The 27492-nt window shown below is 31.5% G+C and overlaps 1 protein-coding gene and 1 long non-coding RNA gene across 4 annotated transcripts; one reads left to right on the top strand and one right to left on the bottom strand.

Annotated features, from left to right (window-relative positions):
• The first annotated feature begins 142 nt into the window (after positions 1-142).
• Positions 143-26391, top strand: LOC135126968 (phospholipase B1, membrane-associated-like). 2 transcript variants are annotated; one of them, XM_064053230.1, is made up of 7 exons: positions 143-226; positions 1473-1607; positions 21504-21780; positions 21831-22217; positions 22267-22412; positions 22464-22632; positions 26198-26391. In XM_064053230.1, the coding sequence occupies exons 2-7, from the start codon at positions 1485-1487 to the stop codon at positions 26356-26358; spliced, it is 1263 nt and encodes a 420-aa protein (XP_063909300.1). In that variant the 5' UTR covers positions 143-226; positions 1473-1484; the 3' UTR covers positions 26359-26391. The 2 variants fall into 2 exon arrangements, with proteins under 2 accessions (XP_063909300.1, XP_063909299.1); XM_064053229.1 differs by lacking the exon at positions 143-226 and adding an exon at positions 608-724.
• LOC135126967 (uncharacterized) lies at positions 7204-8844 on the bottom strand. Of its 2 annotated transcripts, XR_010280157.1 has the most exons (4): positions 8514-8844; positions 8325-8463; positions 7835-8273; positions 7204-7784 (listed from the first exon to the last, which is right to left on the bottom strand). It is a non-coding gene; the product is annotated as an uncharacterized LOC135126967 (long non-coding RNA). The 2 variants fall into 2 exon arrangements; XR_010280156.1 differs by having other exon boundaries at positions 7835-8463.
• Positions 26392-27492: the final 1101 nt, after the last annotated feature.

The following is a 27492-nucleotide window of genomic DNA, read 5'->3' as shown; positions in this document are numbered from 1 at the left end:
ACTGTTTTCATCTAAGTCAAAAAGGGAACGCGAGAAGTAAGTTTGTCCATACTTTTTCATGATTTATTGATTTACTTACTTATTTGAAATAAACAGTAGCTAACTCTCTTTGGAATAACATTATGGAACCAGTTGGAATGAAATCGAGAAAACCAGTTGAACTGTTTAACATCAAGTGCCCTTCACAACAATATCCATTTATTTTCACACGAAGAAATAGCGTAAGGTAGTTTTAACAAAAATAAATTGCTAAGTTTCCCGTTGTTTTATTTTTCCGTTTGACTGCCTGATTTCATTAGAGCGTTATGCCATTTTCTCATTTATTTTATGATAATCAATTAGTTTTTTGCAATTGATTGTTGGGAAAACCGACAGTTAAATAATGTTATTAAAAATGAGTCAACTTAAAATTTGGGTATCCATAGCCGATTAAAAGAATTGCTCAACGACCTCAACCCTACAAGACAAGTGAAAGTGTCTTCTGCATGATTCGGCAACACAAATAATATCATATAACACCCGTTACCCCACCTCAAGAACTGTGCACATAGTGTGGATAAATTTTTTTCTTTTATAACTTGTTCGGCACACAGTGGTCACAATTCGGCAAAATCCCCAACTATGAAATCGAAGTGAAAAATAGTGTTATTATTTTCGTTAACATGTTTTGTGAGTGAATAAAATATCTGTATATAAGAAAAATAACAAAATTGGCAATTTTTTGGTACGTAAACATTGTATTGTTATAAACACCAAATTAAATTTAATTAATTCGTTTTAAATTTTTGTTTTGTTTACAATAAACTGACATAAATTAAAACTAGTATGTAAATTTCCGGAAAAATTTTATTAATTAGTTTACTTATATTTTAAATGTTTTATACATATAAATTTTCGGTGGAGATTTTGTTTTTTTGTGCACACGTTAAAATTAGAATAAATAGAAAGTATTAAAAAATTAAAAGCAGCGTGGTCTCAAAAATCCCACATTGAGTAATTAAATGACTCTTGCATAAGTGGGCATTTTGTATTGAAAATTAATTGCTTTTAGCATCTTCATTTTCTTTTCATTGATAAGAACTAACCCCAATAAGCACATCATTAATGACACAATAAGTATAACATAGAATTATTATTACTCAATCAATCGATCGGCATTCAAAACTGAAGACTTGCATAAAGGCTGAGCAATTTTGTAAATTTCCATAACCGACTTGCCAAATTATAAGATACATCAGGAGTTTGTTATGCAGAACTCGTATGGTTAACCTAGATCTTGATTTATTGTGCAATCAAACGTGCGGTTAAAGACAATAAAATACTACAGATCTTACCATAAAACGATTTTACTATAAATCATGTCCTTACACAATTTTTATCATTAACCGTTATCCACGTGGGAGAAATTGCAGCAATTAGTTTAACAATGAGAGAGTTTAAGTAAAATTCAAACTAAAGTCGTACTTTTGCAGGTTTCTTTGAAAATGTTCTTCCGGGTTTTCGATTATGGAGTGTTGGCAATCGGTTTATGTTTGCTAAGTGTATTGACCAAAACGCAAATAATTGGAAACAGGAAACCAGAAAGAGCAAATTTTGTCAAGAGTAATGTAAGTATAAGTAAATAAATGTTGCGTATGCTAAAAATGTTGTAATCTTATCGAAATCAGGATCCGGATCGATCAGTTAAACGGAACTCATTAAAACGACCAAATAAGTGTATTGTTTTTTTCGTTTTCTTTATGTTGTAACCTTGCGACTGGTTTTTCCACATAACACTTTGATAAATTTCATGTAATTTTGTTTCATCACACGAAGTGATAAGTTGTTCGTATAAAAAGCATCAATTACAAGAATTGCAGCAATTCGCAGCTTTTGTAATTATATAGCTGGTGAAGACACGTGTGTTTTTTGTATGATGATAGAAAAAAGCTTATCTTCATCATCATTCAACTACATATTTATTTAGACAGTTTTGTTTAAAAGAAAGTTCATTAAAATGATACGCAAATGCGTACCTACACATAATAATGAGATCTGAATTCTGAAAGTTATCAGGGTTTTTTCAGTTCACGTAATATATTCCAAGTCATACTCAAATTAACAAACAATGCCAGACATGTGTCGCGTCTATTTTCACTCATTAATTTCTTTGTCACATATGTCAAGGTAACGCGTATAGATTTTCATACAGGTAGCGTGCCCTAACCCACTTCCGAAACCAATTCAGTTTAATTTTAATCCTCTAGCTTTTCTTTTTTGTTTATTGACAAGTTGAAAATTGTTGTAGCGTCTTTCTTAAAGATTATATATATTTTGATATTTTGTCAATTAACGAACAAGGAAATTAGTCGTTTAAACCAAAGTGCAAAAGAGAAATAGTTATTGTAACAATAAATTTGTTACAAATACTGTAATTTTATTTTATAATAATTTTCCAAATAATGTCAAATTTTGACAAAATAACGTATAATTTTCACATAGGCAACATATCATATCAAAGTATGTAATAGGGCGTCAAAATTTATACCTTGAATTTTTTTTCATTTTTTATCTATTCTGCATATTAATAGATGGTTGGCATACAGACGCGTTGAATAGAGAGGTGTATATATTGACGGAAATGAAAAATTGCATTCTCGTATCTTAAGACCTATGAAACAAGATTAAAATGGAAAATATTATAAGAGAAGTAAAAAATTGGTCTTATGTCATCAGACAAAGCTGAAGTACAATCAAACAAATCCAGTATTTTCGAAAAACAAATATAGCCACCTAAATTTACAAGGGACCCAACAATCTGAGATATGTAGAACATGTGTTATTACATGAATTTAAAGAAGTAAAAATGTGTCTTATATATAATTGTTATGATTATGTGTTTTTTCGTTATTTTTAATTATTTGTTGACATACAACCTAATTAAAATAGTGCATCCACATGTTCAAGGCGAAATCAAAACGCAAAGTCTAGAAGATAGCTTTCCACGTGTGCAATTAATATAATATTTTGTGCATATTCTTTTTATCACAGCAACAATGTTTGTATTTTAAACTAGTAAGAAAGTTTTCAAAAAAATTTAATGAGTCATGTTTTTAATCACCTGATCACTCCACAGTCATTTTTAGGAGAGTCGCCAAAAGCATTAGCTTCATATTTTTTCTTGAGATAGATGACAAATTACTAAATCGTAATAATACCGCTTTTTAGAACGTATAGTTCAGGGTTATTTGATCATTTGACGTTACAATTTTCAGAAAATCGAAAGAAATTTTAATTATTACTTACCTTTTTTAACAATATGCTGATATATCAGCATTTTTTAGGCAGATGAAGAAGATAAGTGTATTCTTAAAATTTCAACGTAATTTTATGTAGCTTCAGAAATTACCTTCTTAATAGATGATCGGCAAACAGAAACGCGGTGTATACAGGCTAGCAACAAGAACGAAAATAGGAATATTACACGTACCCCTTAAATAAAAAAACGACCTGTTCGAGCATTTTTCACATAAACAAGTACAGCGTCTACGGTCCCGTCTGTTTCGTTTTATTTGGGCCACCCTGTATATTGATGGAAATGAAAAATTATATTCTCGTATCCTAGAACTTATGAAACACAATTAAACTGGAAAATATTATAAGAGAAGCAAAAAATTGGCCTTCCTTGTTTTCCCTTGCTCCTGAAGTACGATCAAAGAAATCCAGTGTTTTCGAAAAACAAATATAGATATAGTCACGGTGTAAGAAAACATAAAGTGGTTCAACTAAACTTACAGTCCTAGAGATCCTTGCATCGCTTCCGGTCTTTGGGTTTCCTTTTTCTGACAATTATTTGTCTGTCTCGAATGTTCTGCATCTTCTCCGAGGTTCCTTCTTCTTTTTCTCCCTTCTGTCTTTGCCCATGCAATTTTTTTTATTGTTCTTGTATTTTCCATACGTTCGAGATGCACTAACCATTGTAAACTTTTGTTCTCTACCATTTCGTATACGTTCGCTTCGCTAAATAACTCGTACATCTCTTTATTTGTTCCATTTTCCGATCCGTCTTCTGTTTTTTTTTCTCCATAGATTTTTTTATTTTATTTTGTTCTCTTTTGTGAGTGTTCATGCTTCACTTAGGTGTCGCTCTTATTGTTTTGTGCGTTATTTTCTTTACTGCACGCAATGGTACTTTGATTTTATTAGCCCATGTAATGTACCTACTCGTACTACGCATCTGTTACTTTTCGCCAGTCCACATTCACTAATTTTTTTAGATAATGCTTTTTTAAATCTTTGATTAGTTCTTTTATTCACAGTATCGTAGGCTGATGGGAAAACCAATAATAAAAAAATAAATAATTAAAAGGCTGAGATTTCGTCCTCGTAACAGGTAGTCAGAGTCTGTTTTAGGGTTAAAATTTAATTTGTCGTTACTTTGCTATCCGAAAACTTACCTGGTACGTTCTTAAAATTTTGTGAATGGGTCTTATCTTTGCTTTTCAAGTTAGGATCAACTTTTTAGTGTTTCATATTTCTTTTATCAGCTTTGTTACTCTTTGTGTCAGTGATGTTCCTCTCCGTATTTAAAATGTTCTGCTATTTAACCCTGAGCTTTTATTGTTTTTCATATTATTAATTATTTCTTCCATTTTTTCCCTAGATTCTTGTAAGTATCTCAGTTAGATTTTGCGACGAAATTCCAGTGGGACGGACTCTCCGGAATCTCGCCGATAACGTGTGGTGCCGGCGTACTTGGGTGCCAAGTCTTAGGCCGATTAGTGTCGCTGGACGACCTAAGCTTATGCGGCGACCTTCACACCGCCGGGGTGGAGCCTTTGGTCAGGCGTGGCGACCGTCGACCGTCGGGTGCCAGCTCCCTTTCGGGGGAGGAAGCGCCGGGGTTGCTCTCAAGCCGGAGATACGGATCTCAGGTGGTGAGCGCCCGCGAAAACAAGATAATAAAATAAAACGGCAAGGAATATTTTAAACAATAAATCGGCTTTATTCCTTGCCACGGCTAAGATAATAAAACCTACGGCTAAACTTAATTTAACTAAATATAAAGCGGTTTTACAAAAAAAAAAGAATAAGAACAAGACGTTCGGCACGGTCGTTCCTCCTGGGCGGCGACTTCCTAATCTTTCCATCTATGTTCTTGTTTGCTTCCAAAAAGTTTACCTTCTTTATTTTTGAAGTAAATTTCTTGATTTGTATTTTATTTGTATTTTTTTAGATCTTTACAGAAATTCTTAATCTCGTGTTTTTTATAGCTGCGTTCTATTTGCTCTAATTTCTCGTTTTGGTTTTGACTTTTTTCCTTCTGAAGAATGTGTCTTTTTTCTCTTACATTATCATAAACGGTTGTTATACAGGTACGGTAAGCAAAATTTGAAGGTTATCTATATGATATTTCTGACATACACATACGATCTGACAGCGGTCGGTCCGATAGTTTCGGAGATTACCTGTCTAATAAAAATTGACACAGATGATAGACAGACTGAAACAGGAGATCTATTTTTCCAAACCCTGGGAGTCATGAAACGTCGAGAAAACATGAAAGCAGCCATTTGCAGCATGGAACCTATTACAATACTTCCTAAGCTTAATAATACTTGAAGCAAATTTTGAGTTGCCAATTCTGAATGTTGGCCTGTCAGTTCACAGTTGTCAATTTTGACATAAACCCGCATAAAAACCAATGAGAATCACAAACAATAATAGTGACATAGGGAAAAATTGGAACAAATGTTCTATAAGTACTGAATAATCATGCCTAGAGCAACAATCAGAGAAGAAACAATTCTTAACAGATTTTCAGGAATAATTGTAACAGTGATCACGATCAGACTTGTACGACTGCACTGATAGCAACAAAAACTGGTCTAAAGTTATTTAGACCGAGAAAACTTTCCCCACACCCCACCTGAACACAAACATTGAAATAAATTCAGTATATTTATTAGAAAGAAGAAAAACGAGGATGGCATACAAACTTAAGTCCACAGAGCGCCAGTTGCTCAAATTTGTAATTGTGATTAAAAATTAAGGCAGATTCATAAACCACAAAATGATAAGCTGACGTCATAAAATTGTTAGTGTGGATGATTAGACAAATTTTAGTCAGCATTTTAACATTTACATATCAGTCCTATCTTAGGTAGTACTAGTACCGCCCACCCGCCCTCTATTTTTTCAGATGGTATATAATTTGCCAAAGTTCATGTTATCTTATCAAGCATTAGTTCTACTCACGTCCGTTTTATTTTCTTAGATGGCATATAATTTGCCAAAATCAGTCTTATCTTAGCAAGCACTAGCCCCGTCTACCCGCCCATTATATTTTTACAGGAAATGCCATTTTCCAAAATCAGTCATATCTCTGGAAGTACTATCCCCGCCCACACGCCCTCTATTTTCTTAGACGGTATATCATTTGCCAAAATCAGACTTATCATAGTAAATACTAGCCCCGCCCACCCACCCTTTATTTTGTTAGAGGGTATGTCATTTGCCAAAATCAGCCTTATCTTAGCAATATCTTAGCAAGTACTAGCTCCGTCCACGCCCCTTTATTTTCTTAGATAGTACATAATTTGCCAAAATTAGTCTTATTTTAGCAAGTACTAACCCTGCCCATACACCCTTTATTTTTTTAAAGGGTATGTCATTTGCCAAAATCAGTGATATCCTAGGGAGTACTATCCCCACCCGCTCGCCCTCTGTTTTGTTAGAGGGTACATTATTTGCCAAAGTCAGTCTTATTGTAGCAAGTACTAGCCCCACCCACCCGCCCTCTATTTTCATAAAGGGTATATTATTTGCCAAAATCAGTCTTATCGTAGCAAGTACTAGCTCCACTCACCAGCCCTTTATTTTCTTAGAAGGTATATCATTTTATATCTTAGAAAGTGCTAACCCCACCCAGCCGCCCTCTATTTTCTTAGAAGGTTCATCATTTACCAAAATATTCATAACTCACAACATATATATATATATATATACGTCAATAATAACTTTTGGCCTCGCGCCAGATTTAGGCAACAAGTAATGGGAGTATATGAAAACCACATCCTAGCCTCAAACCTGTCATATCAGTGTTCAAATTTGTATTTATGGTTGCATCATTTACAACAACCGAATGCTTGACACGTTGTAAAGTAGGTAAATATGTATTTGGAGTTATAGTTTAAACTGTTTTCGAGTAAAAGAAAGAAAAAGTGGTATGAATCAGTTTATTCAGAAACAATTTTTTGGAATTAAAACAGCCACATAGAGGCTGAAGAAATTAAGATAATCAAAGAGAAAAGAAAACAACTTAAAACTAGGAAAGCTTACTTCGTAGTAAGTGCAATTATATTCTATGAACATTTAATACTACTATAAAACACCAAAGTAGATTATTCATATTTCTTATGAAGTTAGAGATTGCAATTATTAACAAAGTTGACAACGTATGGATAAAGTTAAATATATATCTTTTAGTCAAAAGAGGTGTCTGCATAATTTGTTACAGTGTGTTTGCAGGTATATTTGTACAATGCAGCAGCTGCTGCATTCACTATCCAAATGTAATGTATAAATAATGATTTGTCTGGTGTATGGTGCGGTCTTAAAATTAGGTATTTTTACTATATTTCAATTGGATAAATATTTTTACACATATTTGTAAATTCTCGTGCTTTGCCAGTTTTAGACGTTGGAATTTTAATTATTAGCGTATCGTTTTTGTCTTGAATGCCGTCATTATTTTTCAATTTATCCATTCCACATGCTCCTACAACTTCTAATAAAAAATAAACCTAAAACATAATGATTTATAGACAATGTGATTGACCTTGTTTGAGATCACCTTTAACATCATGTACATTTAATCACGGGCTTCTGTTAAAAATTTTGGTAAGTCTTCTCTTGTAAATATATTTGATTTCTTGGCAATGTAACCTATATTTTTTGCTTGAAAACTTGGTGTACTTAGATATATCTATGCTGTTTTTTATTAACAGAGTTGACTTTAACTACGACTATGCAGCCCAAAGTGTTAAAGATTTCACAGAATTTGCTTTTTCAGCGAAATACTCGTATGCAATGAGGTGTTCTCCATATATTTTGCATGGTTGTTTCTGCGCAAAAAAAAAAAAAATTCATACCGCTTTTCATAAACTGTGGCTGAGTTTTTAGGTAATAAATTTGATATATTATCTGCCAGTTTTTGCAAGTTCGGTCGAATGCATGTAAACTGCTTGTTATTATTGCTATCCATCTCTATTTTGCAATTGCTGCAGATCTTTCTGCAAGCAAAAATATTAAAAGTGCCGAAAAATAAGAGGTATGCTTCATACTTTCATTTAAAATGGGCATGTAAGCTAATAATCTGTTCTGTAATAATAATAAAAGCTTATTATAGGTTATGTAGATACAAGAAAATTGTTCAAATTCTTCCTTTCCGCATACTCCTACAACTTCGAATAAAAAATATACCTAAAACATTATGTTTTATAGACAATGTGATTGACCTTCTTTGAGATTACCTTTGACATTAGGTACATTAATCACGGGCCTCTGTTAAAAATTTTCGTAAGTTTTCTCTTGTAAATATATTTGATTTCTGGGAAACATAACCTATATTTTTTGCTTGAGAACTTGGTGTACTTAGATTATATCTATGCTGTTTTATATTAACAGAGTTGACTTTAACAACGACTATGTAGCCCAAAATGTTGATTTCACAGAATTTTCTTTTTCAGCGAAATACTCGTATGCAAAATGAGATATTCTCCATATAATGTTTTCCATGGTTGTTTCTGCACCGAACAAAAACTTATTACAGGTTATGTGGATACCAAGATACATAGAAAGTATGTATCTTGGTGGATACACATTGTTCGCTGCCATAGAATGTCGCTGCACTTCAAGAAATCCGCTGTTGCCATGCAAGGTTGCGACGTTGCGAGATTACGCGCAAATGTAGTTAATAAATTATATTTATAAAATTAATAAACCGGATGTGTTTCTAATAACTAATAAAAAGGGTTATCAAAGAGTATAGAATTACTGCTAAACCGAAAAACAATTTATAACCTTGTAAAATGTAATTGTGGAGGTAGATAATACTAATATGACAACACCGCATTTAATTTCTGTGCCGATTTTTGAACATAGAAAAAGCACATTACTGCGCGATTTCGAAAAAAGAAACATTACTATTTTTTAGCAGCTTTTAACCTCTCTTTTTATATTTCTCCAAGAAAGGCGTACATGTCAATTTTAAAATACCAGTTTAAGTTGGAGTAAGAAATTTACTTTTATGGTTGTGTGTACAGGCACTTCTACAATTAGCAGTACAAGTTTTTGTTAATCTCTTAAATTATTTTTCTACTTATGGAGCCAATCTGGATATTTGCTTAAGGGTGTGCTTTAATGTTAGGAATTAATATCTTGGAACGTCATGCATCGTTTCCATACATTTTTGAGCTTCTGTTTTATTTTCTAATCACTTGGAATTTCATTTCCAAAAACAAAAATTGTACTTGAAATGATAGATATGAAGCTCATTATTCCGAAACATGTAATTATAAGATCAAATGTTACTATGCATGAAATGTATTATTTGATATAAAGTAACTTTTGATATCGCATTCTTTAGATTTTTTTCATGGGTACTTTACAGTTAATAGTATCACCATGAAATTGTTTCTTAGATTTGTTTTTCTTTCTTCCGGTATTTGAATCACAATTTGATAATCTTAAAACAACGACAATTAATTTAACTTTAGCTTGAGTTGTGAACCTGAAAGTTGTTTTGTATGAATTTGTGTGACAAAAGTGTACTAAAGATGAAAATAATTACTTATACTCTTTTATAATCATTAATTACATTTGTAGCAATTTTTGGCCTCTCGTATTTTATATTATTTTATCCAAGAAACAAGCGAAATTTGAAAAACCAGTTTAATATTTTAATGGAGCAGTAATTATGAACCCAAATGTTGCTATGGATAAAAACTATTATTTGATTTAAATTAACTTTTGGAATCACAGTCTTTGGATTTTTTTCGTAGATACTCCACAGTAAACAACATAATTATAAATCTGTCCCTTTGATTTATTAATTTCTCAATCCGCCGATATTTGAAAGACGATTTGGTATTCTTAAAACAAGGGTTACTAATTTAATGTCCCCTTGGACTGTGAGCCTGAAAGTTGTTTTGTATGAATCCATATGGGGTCAAAGTGTACTAAAGATGAAAAGAATGACTTCGTTTATAGCAACTTTTGGCCTCTCGTGTTTAATATTTCTCCAAGAATGTTTTTAATTTTGTAAGATATTGGGCCAATAAAACATACACAGACAACATTATTTGCAATTCTTCCAACCACCTATGGATTCATAAAATATCAACTTTTGCATCTTTAATTGAAATATTGTTCAATTCTAATCTAAACCATGAAAACTATAATAAAGAACTTCAGTCCATAAAACAAATTGCAATAAATAATGACTTTAAAGTAAAATTAATCCACAATCTAATTGACAAAATAAGATACAAAATTAAAAAAAAAACAATGTTGCTCGTTGTTCAAAACGGACCATGATACTAAGGAAGACATAGGTAGATATTATTTTCTGGATTTTATTGAAACATTATCTTACAAAATTAAAAACATACTAAATAGAGTGAATAAAAGTGTTAATATTTCATTTATAAAAATTAATTCAACCAGAAATCAGTTACTGAACAACAAAGATAAAATTACTTAACTAGATAAAGCCGGAGTCTATCAATTACAATTTGAATGTTGAGATTGTGCCTTAAATTTTACGAATCCATATCGTGAAATAATACACCTCATGAATTTCACCGGCTTGTGTTGAAATTTCGGGTTTCCAATTTTAAATTTATTAATCTAGTACTTCGTTCCAAAAACAAAATTGTGCCCGGAATGATGGGTTAATTACCTGTTTTCACATATACGAAGCGCACGAGTCCGAAAGTTACCTAACATGCAATTATGAGGCTAAATGTTGCTATGGATGAAAACTATTATTTGACTTAAAGTAACTTTTGGCATCACAGTCTTTAGATCTTTTTTCATAGGTATTTTACACTTAACAATATCATTATGAATTTATTTCTTAGATTTATTTCTCAATCCACCAATATTTGTCTTAAGCTCATAGAAAATGTTTCGTCTTATGGAAAAAATCTGAATCTTTACACTTGGGGGTGTGCCTGAATATATAGCACCGAATATTGCCTCACATGAATTTTACTGCCTCGATTTGACCAAATTTTGGGTTTCCGATTTTAGATTTAATCATGTTCCTAGTACTTTAAGATATGTTAGCACATGAGTCCGAAATTATGAGGCCAAAAGTTTCTATGGATGAAAGCCATTATTTGATTTAAAGTAACTTTTGGCATCACAATCTTTAGATTCTTTTAATAGTTACTTCACAATTAATAACACAATTATGACTTTTTCTTTTAGGTTTATTTCTCTTATCTGTTATTAAAATAACTGCTATTAAGTTAATTTTAGCTTGGGTTGTAAGTTTGAAAGTTGTTTTCTACGATTCTGTGAGGCCAAAGTCTACAAAAGAAGAAAGTAATTTTAGGTTAGATGGTTAAACATTCAGCCAATTATTTGTTTTTATTTATACTACTTAAAAAATTTAAATTATCACTTTAACTTTGAATAAAAAAATATTTTTATGAATGAGTCTACAGATACTTCTACCATTCACGGTCTAATTTTGTCTTAACTTCATACAAAATGTTTCGTATTATTGAAAAAATCTGAATCTTTACACTTGGGGGTGTGCCTGATTATATAGCACCGAATATTGATTCACATGAATTTTACTGCCTCGATTTGTCCAAATTTTGGGTCTCCGATTTTAGATTTATTCATGTACCTTGTACTTTACTGTATGTTAGCACATGAGTCCGAAAGTTATTCGTCATTTAATTATGAGGCCAAAAGTTTCTATGGATGAATGCCATTATTTGATTTAAAGTAACTTTTGGCATCACAATCATTAGATTTTTTTAATAGTTACTTCACAATTAATAACACAATTATGACTTTTTCTTGTAGGTTTATTTCTCTTATTTGTCATTAAAATAACTGCTATTAAGTTAATTTTAGCTTGGGTTGTAAGTTTGGAAGTTGTTCTCTACGATTCTGTGAGGCCAAAGTCTACAAAAGATGAAAATAATTTTAGGTTAGATAGTTCAACATTCAGCCAATTATTTATTTTTATTTATACTATTTTCGTGTGGTATAGCAAGAATAATGGTCAAAAATCAAGTATTTTAGGATCAAAAAACGGCACATCATTTTCCAGATAATATTAACACTAATAAGTCTAAAAATCTAACCAAATATTGACTTTTTTAAAGTGTTATAAGTTTACTGACGAGGTGGCTGAGAAAGGGGATGAACCCTGAAACTGCTATCACCAAAATAGTATAAATAAAAATAAATAATTGGTTGATTGCAGAACTACATAACCCAACTTTATACCCACGCTAATATGGAAACACACATATCAAAATAATTAGCTCATTTATAGCAACTTTCGAACTCTCGTATTTTATATTTGTCTAATAAGTAGCAAGTACTTAAAAAATTTAAATTATCACTTTAACTTTAAATAAAAAAATATTTTTATGAATGCGTCTACAGATTCTTCTACCATTCACAGTCTAATTTTGTCTTAACTTCATACAAAATGTTTCGTATTATGGAAAAAATCTGAATATTTACACTTGGGGGTGTGCCTGAATATATAGCATCGAATATTGATTCACATGAATTTTACTACCTCGATTTGACCAAATTTTGGGTTTCCGATTTTAGATTTATTCATGTACCTTGTACTTTAATGTATGTTAGCACATGAGTCCGAAAGTTATTCGTCATGTAATTATGAGGCCAAAAGTTTCTATGGATGAAAGCCATTATTTGATTTAAAGTAACTTTTGGCATCACAATCTTTAGATTTTTTTTAATAGTTACTTCACAATTAATAATACAATTATGACTTTTTCTCGTAGGTTTATTTCTCTTATTTGTTATTAAAATAACTGCTGTTAAATTAATTTCAGCTTGGGTTGTAAGTTTGAAAGTTGTTTTCTACGAGTCTGTGAGGCCAAAGTCTACAAAAGATGAAAATAATTTTAGGTTAGATAGTTCAACACTCTGCCAATTATTTATTTTTATTTATACTATTTACATGTGGTAAGTATAGCAAGAATAATGGTCAACAATCAAGTATTTTAGGCTCAAAAAACGGCAGATCAAATTCCTGATAATATTAACACTAATAAGTCTAAAAATTTAACCAAATATTGACTTTTTTAAAGTGTTATAGGTTTACTGACGAGGTGGCTGAGGAAGGGGATGAACCCTGAAACTGGTATCACCAAAATAGTATAAATAAAAATAAATAATTGGTTGATTGCAGAACTACCTAACCCAACTTTATACCCACGCTAATATGGAAACAAACATATCAAAATAATTGGCTCATTAATAGCAACTTTGGACCTGTCGTCCTTTATATTTGGCTAAGTAGCAAGTATTTAAAAAATGTAAATTATCACTTTAACTTTGAATAAAACATATTTTTATGAATGCGTCTACAGATACTTCTACCATTCACAGTCTAATTTTGTTTTAACTTCATACAAAATGTTTCGTATTATGGAAAAAATCTGAATCTTTACACTTGGGGGTGTGCCTGAATATATAGCACAGAATATTGATTCACATGAATTTTACTGCCTCGATTTGACCAAATTTTGGGTTTCCGATTTTAGATTTATTCATGTACCTTGTACTTTAATGTATGTTAGCACATGAGTCCGAAAGTTATTCGTCATGTAATTATGAGGCCAAAAGTTTCTATGGATGAAAGCCATTATTTGATTTAAAGTAACTTTTGGCATCACAATCTTTAGATTTTTTTAATAGTTACTTCATAATTAATAACACAATTTTGACTTTTTCTTGTAGGTTTATTTCTCTTATTTGTTATTAAAATAACTGCGATTAAGTTAATTTTAGCTTGGGTTGTAAGTTTGAAAGTTGTTCTCTACGATTCTGTGAGGCCAAAGTCTACAAAAGATGAAAATAATTTTAGGTTAGATAGTTCAACATTCAGCCAATTATTTATTTTTATTTATACTATTTTCGTGTGGTATAGCAAGAATAATGGTCAAAAATCAAGTATTTTAGGATCAGAAAACGGCACATCAATTTCCAGATAATATTAACACTAATAAGTCTAAAAATCTAACCAAATATTGACATTTTTAATGTGTTATAAGTCTACTGACGAGGTGGCTGAAAAAGGGGATGAACCCTGAAACTGGTATCACCAAAATAGTATAAATAAAAATAAATAATTGGTTGATTGCAGAACTACCTAACCCAACTTTATACCCACACTAATATGGAAACACACATATCAAAATAATTAGCTCATTTATAGCAACTTTCGAACTCTCGTATTTTATATTTGTCTAAGTAGCAAGTACTTAAAAAATTTAAATTATCACTTTAACTTTGAATAAAAAAATATTTTTATGAATGCGTCTACAGATTCTTCTACCATTCACAGTCTAATTTTGTCTTAACTTCATACAAAATGTTTCGTATTATGGAAAAAATCTGAAAATTTACACTTGGGGGTGTGCCTGAATATATAGCACCGAATATTGATTCACATGAATTTTACTACCTCGATTTGACCAAATTTTGGGTTTCCAATTTTAGATTTATTCATGTACCTTGTACTTTAATGTATGTTAGCACATGAGTCCGAAAGTTATTCGTCATGTAATTATGAGGCCAAAAGTTTCTATGGATGAAAGCCATTATTTGATTTAAAGTAACTTTTGGCATCATAATCTTTAGATTTTTTTAATAGTTACTTCACAATTAATAATACAATTATGACTTTTTCTCGTAGGTTTATTTCTCTTATTTGTTATTAAAATAACTGCTGTTAAATTAATTTCAGCTTGGGTTGTAAGTTTGAAAGTTGTTTTCTACGAGTCTGTGAGGCCAAAGTCTACAAAAGATGAAAATAATTTTAGGTTAGATAGTTCAACACTCTGCCAATTATTTATTTTTATTTATACTATTTACATGTGGTATAGCAAGAATAATGGTCAACAATCAAGTATTTTAGGCTCAAAAAACGGCAGATCAAATTCCTGATAATATTAACACTAATAAGTCTAAAAATTTAACCAAATATTGACTTTTTTAAAGTGTTATAGGTTTACTGACGAGGTGGCTGAGGAAGGGGATGAACCCTGAAACTGGTATCACCAAAAGTAGTATAAATAAAAATAAATAATTGGTTGATTGCAGAACTCTACCTAACCCAAATTTATACCCACGCTAATATGGAAACAAACATGTCAAAATAATTAGCTCATTTATAGCAACTTTGGACCTGTCGTCCTTTATATTTGGCTAAGTAGCAAGTATTTAAAAAAATTTAAATTATCTCTTTAACTTTGAATAAAAAATATTTTTATGAATGCGTCTACAGATACTTCTACCATTCACAGTCGTAATTTTGTTTTAACTTCATACAAAATGTTTGGTTTTATGGAAAAAATCTGAATCTTTACACTTGGGGGTGTGCCTGAATATATAGCACCGAATATTGATTCACATGAATTTTACTGCCTCGATTTGACCAAATTTTGGGTTTCCGATTTTAGATTTATTCATGTACCTTGTACTTTAATGTATGTTAGCACATGAGTCCGAAAGTTATTCGTCATGTAATTATGAGGCCAAAAGTTTCTATGGATGAAAGCCATTATTTGATTAAAGTAACTTTTGGCATCACAATCTTTAGATTTTTTTTAATAGTTACTTCATAATTAATAACACAATTATGACTTTTTCTTGTAGGTTTATTTCTCTTATTTGTTATTAAAATAACTGCTATTAAGTTAATTTTAGCTTGGGTTGTAAGTTTGAAAGTTGTTTTCTACGATTCTGTGAGGCCAAAGTCTACAAAAGATGAAAATAATTTTAGGTTAGATAGTTCAACACTCTGCCAATTATTTATTTTTATTTATACTATTTTCGTGTGGTATAGCAAGAATAATGGTCAACAATCAAGTATTTTAGGCTCAAAAAACGGCAGATCAAATTCCTGATAATATTAACACTAATAAGTCTAAAAATTTAACCAAATATTGACTTTTTTAAAGTGTTATAGGTTTACTGACGAGGTGGCTGAGGAAGGGGATGAACCCTGAAACTGGTATCACCAAAATAGTATAAATAAAAATAAATAATTGGTTGATTGCAGAACTACCTAACCCAACTTTATACCCACGCTAATATGGAAACAAACATATCAAAATAATTGGCTCATTAATAGCAACTTTGGACCTGTCGTCCTTTATATTTGGCTAAGTAGCAAGTATTTAAAAAATGTAAATTATCACTTTATCTTTGAATAAAAAATATTTTTATGAATGCGTCTACAGATACTTCTACCATTCACAGTCTAATTTTGTTTTAACTTCATACAAAATATTTCGTATTATGGAAAAAATCTGAATATTTACACTTGGGGGTGTGCCTGAATATATAGCACCGAATATTGATTCACATGAATTTTACTGCCTCGATTTGACCAAATTTTGGGTTTCCGATTTTAGATTTATTCATGTACCTTGTACTTTAATGTATGTTAGCACATGAGTCCGAAAGTTATTCGTCATGTAATTATGAGGCCAAAAGTTTCTATGGATGAAAGCCATTATTTGATTTAAAGTAACTTTTGGCATCACAATCTTTAGATTTTTTTAATAGTTACTTCATAATTAATAACACAATTATGACTTTTTCTTGTAGGTTTATTTCTCTTATTTGTTATTAAAATAACTGCTATTAAGTTAATTTTAGCTTGGGTTGTAAGTTTGAAAGTTGTTTTCTACGATTCTGTGAGGCCAAAGTCTACAAAAGATGAAAATAATTTTAGGTTAGATAGTTCAACACTCTGCCAATTATTTATTTTTATTTATACTATTTTCGTGTGGTATAGCAAGAATAATGGTCAACAATCAAGTATTTTAGGCTCAAAAAACGGCAGATCAAATTCCTGATAATATTAACACTAATAAGTCTAAAAATTTAACCAAATATTGACTTTTTTAAACTGTCATAGGTTTACTGACGAGGTGGCTGAGGAAGAGGATGAACCCTGAAACTGGTATCACCAAAATAGTATAAATAAAAATAAATAATTGTTTGATTGCTGAACTACCTAACCCAAATTTATACCCACGCTAATATGGAAACAAACATATCAAAATAATTAGCTCATTTATAGCAACTTTGGACCTGTCGTCCTTTATATTTGGCTAAGTAGCAAGTATTTAAAAAATTTAAATTATCACTTTAACTTTGAATAAAAAATATTTTTATGAATGCGTCTACAGATACTTCTACCATTCACAGTCGTAATTTTGTCTTAACCTTATAGAAAATGTTTCGTTTTATGGAAAAAATCTGAATCTTTACACTTGGGGGTGTGCCTAAATATATAGCACCGAATATTGATTCACATGAATTTTACTGCCTCGATTTGACCAAATTTTGGGTTTCCGATTTTAGATTTATTCATGTACCTTGTACTTTAATGTATGTTAGCACATGAGTCCGAAAGTTATTCGTCATGTAATTATGAGGCCAAAAGTTTCTATGGATGAAAGCCATTATTTGATTTAAAGTAACTTTTGGCATCACAATCTTTAGATTTTTTTAATAGTTACTTCATAATTAATAACACAATTATGACTTTTTCTTGTAGGTTTATTTCTCTTATTTGTTATTAAAATAACTGCTATTAAGTTAATTTTAGCTTGGGTTGTAAGTTTGAAAGTTGTTTTCTACGATTCTGTGAGGCCGAATTGTACAAAAGATGAAAATAATTTTAGGCTAGATAGTTCACCACTCTGCCAATTATTTATTTTTATTTATACTATTTTGGTGTGATATAGCAATAATAATGGTCAACAATCAAGGATTTTACAATTTACTTCTTTTATCGCATCGCCTTTGCTCCAGCCTTACTCCGCTCTTTTCCACTCCTTTCATCCACCCTGCTTCTCTTCCATCTTCATTCAATATTTCTGTTATACTTTCCTTTTTTCTTTAATTTCGCTCTAGTCTTGTAGCATGTATTCTAAAGTCTCTTGCACTTCTCCACACATCCTATATATTCTTCTGCTTTCGCTTAAGCAAAAGTTATTGTTTCTTTCTTCATGTCCACCCCTCTGTCTAGCAATTACTTTTTCTCCTTCGTTCTTTCTCTCTCTAGGTACCTTGGCGTTGTTTCTGATATTATCTTTAGACGAGTATAACCCCCATTGTACCTAGGTTCCTTTATACTCGCCATTGGACATATTTGTCCTTGTTGCCACTTTCGAGGAGACCTTTACTTTTCCACATCTCATTCATTATTTCACACAGTCTTTCAATCAAATCATCCGTTCTAAACGTCCATACATCATTTACCAATCCATTCCTCCCTGGTCTTTTCCCTCTTTTCGACCCTCCAACTTGTTTCCATATTTTTTCCACTGTAATGTTCGGCCATTCTTTCTCTCTCAGCATTCGCGGTTTAACTCTTTTGCGCTACAGTACTCTCATTTCCACTCATTAGTTTCATGAAATGGTACTTCCATTGTATTATTAGCATTTCTTCACTGATCATGTTTTTGTTTTTCCTTATTTTGGTTCTTGCTCTGATTTTATGGCTTTTATTTTATTTCTTCTTTCGGAATCTCTTCTTTTTTTTATTCACACCGACCTGTTATTATTTCTTGCTGGACAGTACTCTTCTTTTTTATCTTTCCCTTTTTACACCTTCGTAAACATTTTCTTTCTTATGTTTTTAAATCTCTGCATCTATTAACCCGCCATTTGTTTCTCTTTTCTGATTTCTTCGTTATAAATGCTTTTCTTATTGCTGCTTTTTCAGTTGTTATTTTTAATTCTTCTATTTTATTTTAGCTTACTTCTTTTGAATTCAATTTCCAACATCTTTTATAATGCTCAGTTCCCTTCTCCTTTTTATCTACTTCCTTATTTGTGACTCCGACTTTTCTACTTCTTATAGCATGTGGTCGGAATCAATTCTTTCTCCTAATTTAAATGTTTCGGCTTCTTCATCAGCTACTGGGTTACATATACAGGTAAATTCTTTATCTTCATCCCCCTCCTTCACCCCATTCAAGACTACCAAACTCTTTCTTCAATTAATTTCCATAGAAATTTTCTGTCTTTATTTAAAATTTTATCTTTAGATTTTTCTGTGCGTTCTCCGCTATATTCCCTGCTTTTGTTGCCTATTTTGGCGTTAAAACCATTTCCTATCAGAAGAAATTCTTCGTTAGACTCTTCAATTTTTTGTTAAATTTTTTTCTTCAAATTTTTTGTAATTCCAATGCAATACAATATGCAAATACTTTTTTTCTTTTATCTTTCTTTCCACTATGCGTTCCACTTCTATTACCCGCTCTTCGATTTGTTTTATATCTTTTGTCACCCCTGTTATGGATCCCCCACTTGCTTCACCCTCAACTTTTCCTTTTTCCTTGTTCAATTTATTCCCCTTACTCTTTAGTATCCATGTTTCTGTTAATCACACAAAATCAAAATTTTATGTACTCATTAAATAAATTCTGTTTATTTTTCTTAATAATGCAATATTTCAAACAAGCAATTTTAAACCCCATTTGTCCTCCCCGCTTTTCTTTTCCATTCCCTCTCTATTTTTTTTATAATTACCACCCCTTCTCTTTATGCTTCCTTGCTCAGTTAATTCCAACTCTCTTTGTAAAATTTTTCATCCAAATTTCCCTGTCTTCATTCCATGTCCTCAACTTTCCGTTTCTTACATTCTATAGCTGTTGTGTATCTTTTTTTTTTCTTTCTTACTCTCTAACTTCTTTCTGAATTTTTGGCTCTTCTACTGTCCAATTGTTTTCAGTTGCTTTATATTTTCTTTAATTTTAGATAAATTTCCAACATTCTTCTGGAAATTACTACCTTCAAACAACTTCCCGCATTTATATAAAACCTAGTCATAATATTAGCTTTGTTAAGTAAATCATCTATGCAACCAACTTTTATACTTAACAATCTTTTCTCAAACCAAAATTGTTAAAATTACTGTTAAAAGATGTCACTGGATATGCGTGAGTCCAAATGTTACGTTGAATGTGTGAGTCACTTCGGCCTCAAAAGCTACGGCGAGGCCGAAACTTCCAATTTGAGCCCAAAAGTATATATACGTGAGAGAATTTGAGGTCGAAAGTTATCATTAACATATATATAATTCAGCAACAATCAATCAGTCCAGTAGTTTTGGAGATTATCAGTCTAATAAAAATCGATATCGATGGCGGACGGACGACAGATGGCGGACAGACAGACAGACGGAAAGAGGGCACCGTTTCGTTGTTTGGAAATTTCACAGTTTTGATTTAGTAATTTAGTTTCTGGCATATCTTTAATTAAGATATAATGTTAAATTCTATAAAAAGTCAATTCATTTTTGCGATTTTAAATATTTCTAATGTTATTTTTTAGGAAAGGAAATGGGCTCTACATAGTAACAACATTAAGGGATAAGTAAGTCTGAGCTACTGTAAATTTCTGCCTTCACAGTTTTTAGACGATTTTAAAACTGTTTTCTAAATCAACACTTTAATATTGTTATACTTCATTTTACACACTAGTAGTGTGCTAGATGGTAATGTTATATGACTTTATTCTACTAGAAGAAGTGTGTTTATACAGATTTTATATAGAACATTGTGTTCTATTGTGTGTTTCTCTTTATACCTCCCGAACGTAAAGTAATCAAAATGTGTCTAACCAACAATGTGATGACGTCCCCTCAAAATTTTTCATGGAAAATGAAATTTAGATTTTATAAAGTAACATACTCCTGTAGTTTTGGCTTATGAACCCGCCTTCAGCTTTTCCACAATATATCAATATTTTCTCAAAAAAACTGAAGTTGTTTAGCATCTATATTAATACAAGTGAAGCTCGTACAAGGATACTTGATAACTTAGTCCCTACAGTCGGCGACTTTGGCCTTGTAACATGAGCTAGTTACTATCTATATATTTTTTAATGTACAGAGCTTACCACAAATATAATTTCAAAAAGTCAAACTTTATCAAAGGAGCTAGATTTGTACTTCAAAGGTGAGGGAAGTTCTGTGGAAATAACCTTTGATCAATTTTTTATACTCACGATACTTAAATATAAGTATAAGTAGACTTACTAGTTTGAGTACCTACCTATTTTGAAGAGCGCTTCATATTCCTTACGCTCAAAAACTCTCTGATAATAGCTTCTTTTGTTCTGTCTGTGTCAGATCTACTACATGTACAAACCAGCTCTATGTTATCTATTATATCACAAGTATAAATACCATTTTTTTTTTATTTTAGGCGTCCCGGGAACACACTCTCTTTCGATACCCACGTCAAACCAGCAACGTTCGAAGACAATTTATCTACCCCAGTTCCTTCAGGTTCCCATGTGCCAACAGTACATCTTTCGGAACTGGCAGATCTTTCGTTAAACCAACAAGCGTTCACCGCCTGCGACCCGGAGACATAGACGTCGTAGGTGCAATGGGTGACTCCCTAATCGCCGGGAATGGTGCTCTTGAAGAATGGGCTTTAGGTACCATGATCGAATATCGAGGAGTTTCCTGGTGTGCAGGTTTACCAACAAACCTCTCATTGATATCACTTTACAAATCTTATCTTCAGGCGGTCAAGGTACTTGGAGGGAGTTCGTAACACTGCCAAATATTCTCAAAGAGTTCAACCCTAACTTGAAAGGTTTCTCAACCGGAACTGGTGAATTTTCGTCGCCGAATTCACAACTCAATGTGGCTTTTCCTGTTTCTGCCGACGCAGATGCTTTGAAGCAAGCGAAGGTTTTAGTTAACAGAATGAAGAAAAATCCTAGGATTAATTTTGCAGAAGATTGGAAAATGGTGACGATATTCTTTGGTGCAAACGATATTTGTTCTGGACAGTGCTACAACCGTGCTGATTTTTCGCCTAAAATGCACTACAAAAAGTTAATGGTAGCTTTAGATTACTTGCAGGCGAATATGCCAAGAGCGTTTATAAATTTGATACCAGTGTTAGGTGAGTGGTTAATAGGAATTCAACACCTCGATTGTTGTTCTTTTTTTAGATGTTTCTGTTAGTATAAGAATTAAACGTACGATGATGTGTAGATTTTTGCACACTTTGTTTTGTGCTTGTTTCCACAGGGGAGGGAATGAAATGAACGACATAACTAAGTTGACACAGCTGTACCAAAGAGCTGAAGAAGAATTGGTAAGTGTAGAAAACTGTATAGTCCTTGTAGAAGCATAATACCCTCTTAAGATTTTTAGTGGTCGTTATGACACAAAAGACGATTTCACAGTCGTTCTTCAACCATTTATGAAACTATTTAATGCACCACAAGACGAAGCGCATAGGTATGACGAAGTCATCGATATTTCATACATAACGTACGACTGCTTTCATTTTTCTCAGAAAGGTCACGCTTTAGGTATGTATAGCAACAAAATTTTACTTTTTTTGAGTCCTAGAATTTCGAGGAAATCCTAAGAGTGGACAAAATATGCAAAATATGAAGATCTGTTGTGTATATATAAAACCGACGTTGAAAATATGCAACCATGAAAGCTGATAATTAATTAGTCTTAATAAATATGAACACACATAACAACATGCAAATTTAATTCTCTGAACATTTATTAAGAATTTTATTTTTATTTTGTTTTCGGCCGGCTTGTGGGTCTTTGATATTGCAAGAGTTGACCATTTAGCAAGTTTTAATTCAATTATAACAAGTTCAAGTAGAACTGGTCTTTAATTACCAATTTTGAAGTTGGTTGTAACACTTTCGGTTGTCTGCAAATACAGACAACTTTCTTTTAAAATAGGGCTCGTCCCTTTTTGCATATTTTTAATATGACTATTATTTTTTAAATATAGTAACACAAAATGTTTATCAGGTTACATATAAAAATTTACTAGTTTTGGACGAGAAAATGATTTCTAGTTTGACAGTGGTGTTGGTAAGTAAAACGGTGTATAGCACTGAAATTTCGTATATACTGATAGTCGCAAAATTTGTTATCTAATCTAGGGCAGTTTTCATGTCGCTATACAACTTTCAAATAAAAGTACTGAAAAAATTTAGTTATTCATTTCAAAAGGTGGTTGGAGTTGATATTTCTTATGAAACCGGAAATAGTTCGATTAATGTTATAATGTTATTAAAGAGACATTTGTTTTGTAAATTCTTTATTACCATATGTGTTGTCGACAAAATAGTAATTTTAAAGCAATTTGGAAGAAATATACGTTGGTTATATAAACTTAACAGAATAAATATATTTTACTAATAAAACAAGGACACGTATAATTATTATCAGTTTGAATAGGTGTAGTGTAATATAATAAAAGTAATAGTACTCAAATTTTCGGAAAAATGGAGTGAGCCGTTTTTGATTTGATAAATAAAATAAATTGCCTCGTTCATTTTTTTTAGTCCGTTTGTAAGATTTGACAACAATGGGTCCGGTAGTTTCGAAGATTATCTGTCTAATAAAAAACGATAGAGACAGACGAGAGGCTACAGACGCTAGATGACAGAGGGGAGATAAACAGACGGAAACCGGAAACCTATTTTTTCCTATACTAGAGGTCATGAAATGTCAAGAAAACATGGAAGTAGAATGGACTCTGTTACAACACGTTCTTAGCTTTACGCTCAAGAAGTAAAAATGAATAATATTTTCTAGAAACTTATTCAAATTTTAAGACTTTAATGAATACTCTGCAAAAAAATCTCGTCAGAATTTGTTTTATGCATTTGTCGACGACGCTGAAAGTGATAGAGATATGGAAAAAAGTTCGATTACATTAAAAATGTTAAATCGACAAGATTTGGTTTAATTAAAACAAGTAAAACATTAATCAATTCAATTATAAAAATAAGGATTTTAAAATGTAAGTAGTAGCATAAAAATTGATTTGGGTATGCAACCAGTAAATATGCAGCCTGTATTAAGTATAATCTAAAATTCAATAAAATGTTATTCTATGTAAAATATCAACTCGATTTTGAAAAGCAACTTTTTTTTTCTGGGCTCTCAGACCTAGAACTCATATAGACAAAAAATCTTCATTAAATCCAATAGTAAAAGTTTGACTCCACAAGCAACCATTTTAGGAACTGATGATTGCTGCAGCACCATTTCATGTCAATAATGTTAGAATATATGTAATATATTTCAAACCACGACATTTTGATATCAGTCTAAATAAATAAAACCCACATAGATTTTTGGTGTGTAGTATTTTTCTACAACGTTTTATTTAATAGTTTTGGACCAACTTTTTGGAGAAAATAAATGAATTAATTGCTTACTTAACTACCATTAAAATAATTATAAATAAAACTACCGTAAAACCGAAAACAAAGATGGACAGTCAGTTAAACCACAGATAAAAAGCGTCCCGGGTTACATATTTCTGATAACATTTACGTGACAAAGTTTAGAGATAAGTTATATACATTTTGGAAGCAATCAGTCCATAAATTTTGCTTCATGATAATAGTGACAAATTTAAAATAAATTAAAATTTTAGAGCAACCCATCCGATAATAATTAATTTCGAGGAAACCTTGTTCAAAAAACCCACATACCACTGACAGACGTGCAGATAGATGTTTCTTTTATTTTGAAATGAAGGTTTCTATTTCCGTCGGTTTGTCTGTTGTCTATTTGTCACTGTGTTATTGAAAAGAAAATCTCCAAAATTAACCAGCTATTCTTGCAATTTTGAGTGTACCTTAAGAGTGTTGTGAAGATTATAAAATCTAAATTGCTCTCTTTTTTGTGGTTTAACAATCCTTTTTTTTTGTATGGGAAATAATCTCTGAGTATTAACGAGAATGATCTGATCAGAAACGAGTCGCACAATTTCCTTGATATTCTGCGAACACAGATTTACGCTACGATTATTGCTTTTACTGAAACCAAAAATTTTATCACATTATCTTAAAAAATACAAGAAAGTCTGATAAGCTTATTTCAGTAAACACTGAAGTAGTAGCTAGAATTGCAAAAATTTTACCAAAGTACACTGACTACAGTGTATGAAAATTGATTACAGTGTTGCATGTTCTTAATTCAATGCAATTTTAATTGTCAACAAATAATACAGGAAGACAACTTTTCCAAGAACCAAAGATTTTCAAGGCGAGTTGGTTTTCTTCAGACTGTTTTTTACCGAACTCTGTTGAAAAACCAAAAAAGATTTTTCAAGACGATGTGTTAAGAATTAATTAATCTCTTTTGATTGCATAAACATTTGTCAGATAAACAAAGAGTGGATCAATCGCTACTTTTTCGATTATTGACGTTAATCATTATGTAAATAGCGTCAATATGGTATATTAACGCAACAACTGAAAAAAAAAATTATAATAGACAGCATCATCATTTGTCTTTACATTATTTAATAACGTTATAAACAAGTTTTAGAAATAGATGCTTGTTTGTTGGTTTTTGACGTCCAATAGCAACTAAAGAACAAAAAATTGTATTTAGACTGTCATTCACATCAACCTTACGTATATGGTAACAATTATACATAAATTATGTAAATAAACTTCTTTTACTCTTATTGAACAATGCGTACTTGAAGTACGCAGCAATTATGGTAAAATTTTTCAAACGATAGTATCGTATATGGGTGGTAACCACACTCGCCTGTCACTCATGTCATAAACTTCATCCTCATAAGTTATAGCCATAATCACACACTTGTTAATTTTTTTGTTAGTCAAACTCACAATGACCGTTATTTAAAAAAAAACAACTATTTGCACAAAAACAGTACATGCATTTTCAAGATACTCAGTGTTTGATGATTCAGGCTAGCAAATGCACACATAAAATATTTGCATAATTCTTCCTAGAAGAAAGGTGTGAAAATTTAAAACAAAAGAAAATAACAGCCAAGTAACGGCAACGATTCTCTCTAACATTTCGACTAACAATTGCTTGTGCTTTCGTATATGATTAACATTTTTTCAGCTGCAAATATGCTCTGGAACAACTTGTTAGAACCAGTGGGTCGCAAGAACAAAAAGAAACTTAATTACGTCATGGAAACTTTCGAGTGTCCAAAGCCGCATGCACCATTTTTGTTCACTAGCAAGAACTCAAGAACGTATCTTCAGACGGGGTACCAGTGACCCTCGCGTTTATTTCTTAGAAATTAGTGCCATTTTCTCTTAAGTGTATGAATGATTATTGTGTGATAAAATAAACTATATTTTACTACTGTTCGTACTTTTGTTATGACCTGATTTTCTCCTGTGATGACTAAATTGTTTATTGTCTTCCGAAACTTTGTTTTTATTTAAACTCTAAAACGAACTTTGATCTGTCTGCAATTACAGATTTTAATAAATCTAGATCACTTCGTTGATCGATTGGCCTACATTTGCTCGCGATCAATATATTTACGTGATTGCGTCTGATTCTGACACACTAGCAGGAAATGTTCGTGAACATTTCGCACACGACAAGCGTTTTTGAACAGTCAAGGGCAAAACATTTTGGTACAATGTTACGGACACTAATCTGCACTTTCATTGAAAGAATTTTACAAAAGGTAACGAATTTTAATAATTCATCGGATTAATATTAACAATGTATCTAGAACATTCAAGATCACTACAGACGCGAATGTTAATTATTTGCACAATTGTTAGATAAGAGTGAAAGATATCAGGCCTACGCATAATTAAAGTGTAATGCTGACATTGAAAGAGGAGCATGGTCAAATATAATGATTTTATAAATAGGGGTCATAAATCTAACTGTGAAAGCCTGGAAGTTACACGAAAATTTCAAAGGTTGATAAATATTTCATGTATCAATCAATTTCGCAAAGTTTACATGTTTAGTAAATAAAAAATATTGTATCTACGCACCTACGTACTAATTGTACTATGCCAAATTTAAGGTTAATGATAAACAAATGTTAAAAATTATGTAGTAAACAAGATTTACCTTCATGGGATGGATATGTATTTTTCCCTATGGTTTTTTAATGACGTCTAGAAAAGGTTTGTGGTTTCTAGTCGATGTTGGGTACTTTTTTAGGGGGAATTTTGTGGTCTCCGTAATTAAGGAAGAAAAACAGAAAAACCAAACTGTGATATATTTGTGGTGACATTAAGTACGACGTAATTATGTATGTCACAAGAGTACGAATAAAAAAATGTGTGTGTTAAGATATAGCAGTCGTTTTTGTAATGCAGACAAAGTCATTGTAATAAATATAGATGTCTAGAAAACGTTGCAACATACACGAGTACGAA

This window comes from Zophobas morio, unplaced genomic scaffold (genome assembly GCF_036711695.1).
Source record: "Zophobas morio isolate AGI-343-1 ecotype UQ-CSIRO unplaced genomic scaffold, CSIRO_AGI_Zmor_V1 ptg000011l, whole genome shotgun sequence".
In the NCBI taxonomy this organism is placed as follows: domain Eukaryota; kingdom Metazoa; phylum Arthropoda; class Insecta; order Coleoptera; family Tenebrionidae; genus Zophobas; species Zophobas morio.
Note: the sequence above shows the minus strand (reverse complement) of the source record. Positions and strands in the feature narration are given on the sequence as shown.

Coding starts and splice junctions, on each gene's coding strand:
- LOC135126968 (XM_064053230.1), top strand. CDS start 1,485: ATGTTCTTCCGGGTTTTCGATTATGGAGTGTTGGCAATCGGTTTATGT. Junction 1,608..21,503: donor CAAATTTTGTCAAGAGTAAT/GTAAGTATAAGT, acceptor TTTTTATTTTAG/GCGTCCCGGGAACACACTCT. Junction 22,413..22,463: donor AAAGAGCTGAAGAAGAATTG/GTAAGTGTAGAA, acceptor TACCCTCTTAAG/ATTTTTAGTGGTCGTTATGA.